This window comes from Hippocampus comes, unplaced genomic scaffold, assembly GCF_001891065.2.
Source record: "Hippocampus comes isolate QL1 unplaced genomic scaffold, H_comes_QL1_v1.1 scaffold87, whole genome shotgun sequence".
NCBI lineage: Eukaryota > Metazoa > Chordata > Actinopteri > Syngnathiformes > Syngnathidae > Hippocampus > Hippocampus comes.
The window spans coordinates 126402-133284 of record NW_017805739.1 but is presented as its reverse complement, the minus strand read 5'-3'; the positions used below and the strand labels follow the sequence as shown (position 1 = coordinate 133284).

Genomic DNA, 6883 nt, shown 5'->3' with positions numbered 1-6883 from the left:
TGATTCCGGCTGCGGCTTTCAGGCTGTGGCAGCTGCGGTGGTGTCGGATGGCTGAAAAGTTTTCCTATCATGTGGCTTGTTGTGAGGGTTATTCCAGCTACGTAACTAAAGTAGGTGGTTTCCCTTCAGCCTGGGATGTACTTCAAAGCTGTTGACCTTTTAAAATGTTAGCACTCAGTTTCAACCTACAATGCAGGTGCCAGAAATTGTTAAACAAAAAGACCTGTCACTATATGTCGCCCGAATAGACAGATGAACAAAGATCCATGAATTACAATTCGATTATTTGGTGGGAATCTACTGTTCAACTCATACCAGGAAGTGTGAAGCGTAGTCAGAAAATCTTGGCGCATCTGCGGAACAGGTTTAACCATCATGTTGAAAAATCACATCGTTCCTGTAGATGACACTAGAAGAGAACGATCACAAACATTTCCGTCTCTCCTCTGTTGCAGGATCCAAAATGTTGGAGTATAGCGGCTCCACATGGCACGAGGACTGCTTCGTGTGTCACGGCTGCGAGAAGCCCATCGGCGCCGAGGCCTTCATCCCAGCCGAAAACAATTACTACTGTGTGCCGTGCTACGAGGGCAGGCTTGCTCCTCGGTGCAGCCACTGCAATAAGGTGAACCTGGCCTCACATCGCAATTTTGCCTTTTGAGTAGAATAAACAGAAACTATATCGACTGCAAGTTAGAACTCGGTCAACTCCAGAAATTCCTTCAAATCGCTTCATGCATTGAAATGTGTTTTTGACCTGCAGGCTCTGACTAAAGGAGGGGTGACCTACAGGGACGAGGTGTGGCACAAAGAGTGCTTCGTCTGCACGGGCTGCAAAACCACTCTGGCCGGCCAACCTTTCACCTCCGAGGGGGAAAATCCTTACTGTGTCAAGTGCTTCAGCAGCCTCTATGCCAAAAAATGCGCCGGCTGCAACACGGCCGCATTGAAATGTGTTTTTGACCTGCAGGCTCTGACTAAAGGAGGGGTGACCTACAGGGACGAGGTGTGGCACAAAGAGTGCTTCGTCTGCACGGGCTGCAAAACCACTCTGGCCGGCCAACCTTTCACCTCCGAGGGGGAAAATCCTTACTGTGTCAAGTGCTTCAGCAGCCTCTATGCCAAAAAATGCGCCGGCTGCAACACGGCCATCACAGGTCAGTCCAGCTCGCGCCAAAACTCATTTCCAGCGCTTTGTCCGATTGAGCCTATGTCAATCTGATCGACCCATCCCACTCAAAATCGGAATGTGCCCCCCACAGGGTTCGGCGATGGCAAATACATTTCTTTCGAAGAGCGACAGTGGCACCAGCCCTGCTTCAAGTGCTCCCGGTGCTCCGTGTCATTGGTCGGCTCCGGCTTCTTTCCGGACCGTGACCAGATTCTGTGTACGGACTGCAACAATGACGACTGATTGAACCACAAAAGTTCCAAAATTTCAGCGGTGCACATGAACACTGCAAATGCCCCAGTTCGTTCACTCGTAGCTTATCCAACTCCTTGGGCATAACATGTATTTGATCATTGAACCCGTCATTATAATGAATGTCATATATGTAATCAAATAGTTTAACTCCATCCCTTCTGTCATATTACTTCTTAGACTCATATGAGACTGAGCTCCTCCCACTCTGCTTCCCAAGAATAGCACTCCCATGCGAATGGACTCTTACAATTACCCCAGTAAACCGTAAAAATATTTACAGTTCAGCACCCCTGTTCCGAGCATGCTTACATAATCATGACCTCATGATGTTGAAATACCACCGCTTCATCTTTCAAGGACTATTTTCACTCATAATTCTAAGGTAAGCTGACTTTTTTTTAATATCTCATTGTTAACGTTTTCTTGACCACTGTTCCTCTCTTAGCAGGATTATGCAAAACTACCGCGGAAAAAAAAAAAAAGATTTGAAATAATGTCAATGTGAACACATGACCTCCCCTTAAGTCTGTGTTATTTCATCATTCTCCCAAACGTGTGGTTGTCACGCGGTGACTTGAGCAGCCTTCCACTTCCTGCTTCTGAGCGCCATTTTTGACCTTTACTCCAACAAGCCCCGTCAGCCTGACACTGCGCTCGGGTTCTTATCCACTCCTGATGAAAAATAAATAATAAAAGGGCCATGTGGTACCGTTTCGTTTTTTTATTTATTATTTATTTTTTTTATGTCTTGTGTGTGTGTGTGTGGGGGACCGGTTTCCCAGACCTCATCCTGAAATATATTTGACCTTGTTTGAGGCAGTGAAGGAGAACAGGACTTGTTTGCTCTCCGGAGGATGAGGAGGAGGAAGGAGATGGTGGAAGCTCCACGGCAAATATTCACAGAGTCGTGTCATCCTGCCTCAGCCTCTGTGGACTCCGACCCATCTGGTGGAGGCCGTTTAGGTCATCGTCACTGACTGACATAAGCGCGAAAAAAAAAAAAGAGGCAACTATGGGTTCAGTGGGATTCAAAGACAGCAAAGTCCCCACTCAAGACCCAGGTATCCAATGCACACTCTGACACTGCAATATACAGAAATTAACTTCAGAAATTTGAAGTTAAATTTTTGGGGTTTTTTTTACAGTCAAATGGAAACTGGTTGAATCACTCTCATGCATTTTGTTTTCATGAGTAAAAAATGTCATGCAAATTCCAAGAGCAGCTTTTAAAAATGTCGAAAACAAAGCGGGTCCGATTACATGTCACTCGAACCCAACAATTTTCTACCCCCCCACCACCGCAATCACAAACGGCTTCAGGCCACAGACTGCCATTTCCTCTCTGCACTCAGGAGGACAACCAAAATAAAAGTCCCATCCAGTGACTCTCTTGATAATTACTGTATAGCTGCCGTCCTAACACAACTCTTCGAGTCATCCGGTTCCATCTTAGGAATCCTGCTCAGCTCCACAAATTGCAATTAAAATCAACTCATACCAGGAAGTGTGAAGCGTAGTCAGAAAATCTTGGCGCATCTGCGGAACAGGTTTAACCATCATGTTGAAAAATCACATCGTTCCTGTAGATGACACTAGAAGAGAACGATCACAAACATTTCCGTCTCTCCTCTGTTGCAGGATCCAAAATGTTGGAGTATAGCGGCTCCACATGGCACGAGGACTGCTTCGTGTGTCACGGCTGCGAGAAGCCCATCGGCGCCGAGGCCTTCATCCCAGCCGAAAACAATTACTACTGTGTGCCGTGCTACGAGGGCAGGCTTGCTCCTCGGTGCAGCCACTGCAATAAGGTGAACCTGGCCTCACATCGCAATTTTGCCTTTTGAGTAGAATAAACAGAAACTATATCGACTGCAAGTTAGAACTCGGTCAACTCCAGAAATTCCTTCAAATCGCTTCATGCATTGAAATGTGTTTTTGACCTGCAGGCTCTGACTAAAGGAGGGGTGACCTACAGGGACGAGGTGTGGCACAAAGAGTGCTTCGTCTGCACGGGCTGCAAAACCACTCTGGCCGGCCAACCTTTCACCTCCGAGGGGGAAAATCCTTACTGTGTCAAGTGCTTCAGCAGCCTCTATGCCAAAAAATGCGCCGGCTGCAACACGGCCATCACAGGTCAGTCCAGCTCGCGCCAAAACTCATTTCCAGCGCTTTGTCCGATTGAGCCTATGTCAATCTGATCGACCCATCCCACTCAAAATCGGAATGTGCCCCCCACAGGGTTCGGCGATGGCAAATACATTTCTTTCGAAGAGCGACAGTGGCACCAGCCCTGCTTCAAGTGCTCCCGGTGCTCCGTGTCATTGGTCGGCTCCGGCTTCTTTCCGGACCGTGACCAGATTCTGTGTACGGACTGCAACAATGACGACTGATTGAACCACAAAAGTTCCAAAATTTCAGCGGTGCACATGAACACTGCAAATGCCCCAGTTCGTTCACTCGTAGCTTATCCAACTCCTTGGGCATAACATGTATTTGATCATTGAACCCGTCATTATAATGAATGTCATATATGTAATCAAATAGTTTAACTCCATCCCTTCTGTCATATTACTTCTTAGACTCATATGAGACTGAGCTCCTCCCACTCTGCTTCCCAAGAATAGCACTCCCATGCGAATGGACTCTTACAATTACCCCAGTAAACCGTAAAAATATTTACAGTTCAGCACCCCTGTTCCGAGCATGCTTACATAATCATGACCTCATGATGTTGAAATACCACCGCTTCATCTTTCAAGGACTATTTGCAAACTAATAAAAGCCACCCGAAAAAAAAAAAAAGATTTGAAATAATGTCAATGTGAACACATGACCTCCCCTTAAGTCTGTGTTATTTCATCATTCTCCCAAACGTGTGGTTGTCACGCGGTGACTTGAGCAGCCTTCCACTTCCTGCTTCTGAGCGCCATTTTTGACCTTTACTCCAACAAGCCCCGTCAGCCTGACACTGCGCTCGGGTTCTTATCCACTCCTGATGAAAAATAAATAATAAAAGGGCCATGTGGTACCGTTTCGTTTTTTTATTTATTATTTATTTTTTTTATGTCTTGTGTGTGTGTGTGTGGGGGACCGGTTTCCCAGACCTCATCCTGAAATATATTTGACCTTGTTTGAGGCAGTGAAGGAGAACAGGACTTGTTTGCTCTCCGGAGGATGAGGAGGAGGAAGGAGATGGTGGAAGCTCCACGGCAAATATTCACAGAGTCGTGTCATCCTGCCTCAGCCTCTGTGGACTCCGACCCATCTGGTGGAGGCCGTTTAGGTCATCGTCACTGACTGACATAAGCGCGAAAAAAAAAAAAGAGGCAACTCTTGGTTCATGTGGATACAAAGACAGCAAAGTCCCCACTCAAGACCCAGGTATCCAATGCACACTCTGACACTGCAATATACAGAAATTAACTTCAGAAATTTGAAGTTAAATTTTTGGGGTTTTTTTTACAGTCAAATGGAAACTGGTTGAATCACTCTCATGCATTTTGTTTTCATGAGTAAAAAATGTCATGCAAATTCCAAGAGCAGCTTTTAAAAATGTCGAAAACAAAGCGGGTCCGATTACATGTCACTCGAACCCAACAATTTTCTACCCCCCCACCACCGCAATCACAAACGGCTTCAGGCCACAGACTGCCATTTCCTCTCTGCACTCAGGAGGACAACCAAAATAAAAGTCCCATCCAGTGACTCTCTTGATAATTACTGTATAGCTGCCGTCCTAACACAACTCTTCGAGTCATCCGGTTCCATCTTAGGAATCCTGCTCAGCTCCACAAATTGCAATTAAAAAAAAAAAAAAAAAAACCTTGTCAAATTTCCCGACGTGACAGGAAGCGCTCTTAACTCATCCAGTCGGCATGTGCCTCCTTAGTCATCCGCATCAGAAAGTGGAACGCGGTGTAATGTGATCGGAAATATTTCCAGAGAGGGCTTAGAGGTACTCAGTCGCCAAAGTCCCTCTCTGTCTACTCAGCGACGACTCTTAAGGGCAAACGAGATAATGATACGTATTTATCTGAGGTGTCAAATTCATTTTCAATCATGCCTTCGCTCAGAGGGCCGTTATGACTGTGCCACAGGGGAGCGGCAAAGCACTATTTTTGGTGAAATTAAACTCCTCAACTCATTTCTAAATCGCTCCTTGACATCCAGACACCAGAAGATTGCTACAAAGCACTATTTTTTTTTCTTTCTTGAGAAAGAAAACTTTTTTTCTTACTCACCTTTTAAACCAATACAAATGTATCTCCTTGACATCCAGACACCAGAAGATTGCTACAAATCACAATTTTTTTTTTCTTTCTTCTCAATGAAACTCACCTTTTAAACCAATACAAATGTGCCCAACGTGTCTTATTAAACCTCTGGACGGTGTCACTTTTCAGTTCGACCCTATCTTCACTCAAACTTGACACATTTGAATTAAAAAAAAAAAAAACATCACTGGTATTTTATTTTCTTGAAAAACACAATGACAAAAAGAATACAGATATTCATAGTTTTATTACCTTCCTTCCGAATAAAGATTTAGCAGCGACTCGTGTATCTAACTGAAAACAGACACAATGTATCGAGGTGTTGCTAGGCTAAATTTTCACAGTCAAATGCTCAGTCTTCAGGTGACTGCTTTCATAATCTGGTTTATGCAAGCGCGAAACTGTATCATTATCGGTCTTAGCTTCAAATGATCTGTTTATGTTGATCCCAACCTGGCGCCCTGCAGGGCTCAAACCATCAAAGCATAAACAACTGCCACCCCCCACCCAGACTGCACCCCCATTGCCCTTCTTTTTGACCTCAACTATAACCGTATGTTGCACAACAAGCTATGTATAACCGTGACAGAATCTCTCCAGACAAACCATAATTATAGTGGAAAAGCGGTGTCTCCAGTACATTTTGGAATGATCCCGCACGACACCAGCTTTTCAGACCACCTCCGCGCCCAACGCCAGCTAATGGCCTCGGTAACTGAACCGTCAGTCTAACGTTTCTGACCCTAAAATGAACAGTTTGAAGGCCTCGTTGCTCCCGTGTCGGAAAAGTACTGAAGAAAGGGGTAAGCCAAATGAAACGTGACTCTAGGATGGGAAAGGCAGTCAGTCGAGCTGCATGAAACCAGGGAATGTATTTTGGAGACTTGACAGTTTATCCATCACCGCTTCTGCCAGCAGAGCATTAAGTTCTCTGTTACAGTTTCCAGCTTCTTTGTCATGCGGATGGGCTACTTTTGGCGCGTGAAAGATTAGGGGTGTATTTGGAACGTTAATGCTATGCTAAATAAAACCACACGCCAGTGTCAAGCCTCAATCTACTTTTATTTATTTTACGTATTAATTTTTTGTCCAATGAGATTTCAGCCTCTTCGTTGCCACGTTCGACGTAATCTGCCCGTAAGGTTTCAGAATTGGCCAATGTTAACTTAAAACTATTCTCATC

At 45.1% G+C, this 6883-nt stretch overlaps 2 protein-coding genes and 2 long non-coding RNA genes across 4 annotated transcripts in view; 3 read left to right on the top strand and 1 right to left on the bottom strand.

Moving 5' to 3' along the window:
• The window catches only part of LOC109523817 (four and a half LIM domains protein 3-like), a 16829-nt gene extending 15073 nt beyond the window's left edge, over positions 1-1756 (top strand). The window contains exons 2-4 of the mRNA XM_019883219.1: positions 404-625; positions 764-1157; positions 1263-1756. Of these exons, the coding sequence (XP_019738778.1) occupies positions 404-625; positions 764-1157; positions 1263-1414 (768 nt within the window). The 3' untranslated portion in view covers positions 1415-1756. The remainder of the gene's footprint in view (positions 1-403; positions 626-763; positions 1158-1262) is intronic.
• Positions 1757-2042: 286 nt separating this feature from the next.
• LOC109523848 (uncharacterized) lies at positions 2043-2898 on the bottom strand. The gene is made up of 2 exons (XR_002169859.1): positions 2828-2898; positions 2043-2403 (listed from the first exon to the last, which is right to left on the bottom strand). It is a non-coding gene; the product is annotated as an uncharacterized LOC109523848 (long non-coding RNA).
• The window catches only part of LOC109523849 (uncharacterized), a 9098-nt gene continuing 4594 nt past the window's right edge, over positions 2380-6883 (top strand). The window contains exon 1 of the long non-coding RNA XR_002169860.1: positions 2380-2487. This is a non-coding gene — a long non-coding RNA (uncharacterized LOC109523849). The remainder of the gene's footprint in view (positions 2488-6883) is intronic.
• Positions 2998-4454, top strand: LOC109523846 (four and a half LIM domains protein 3-like). Its single transcript, XM_019883267.1, has 3 exons — positions 2998-3234; positions 3373-3559; positions 3665-4454. Exons 1-3 carry the CDS (start codon positions 3013-3015, stop codon positions 3814-3816), a joined length of 561 nt encoding a protein of 186 aa, XP_019738826.1. The 5' UTR covers positions 2998-3012; the 3' UTR covers positions 3817-4454.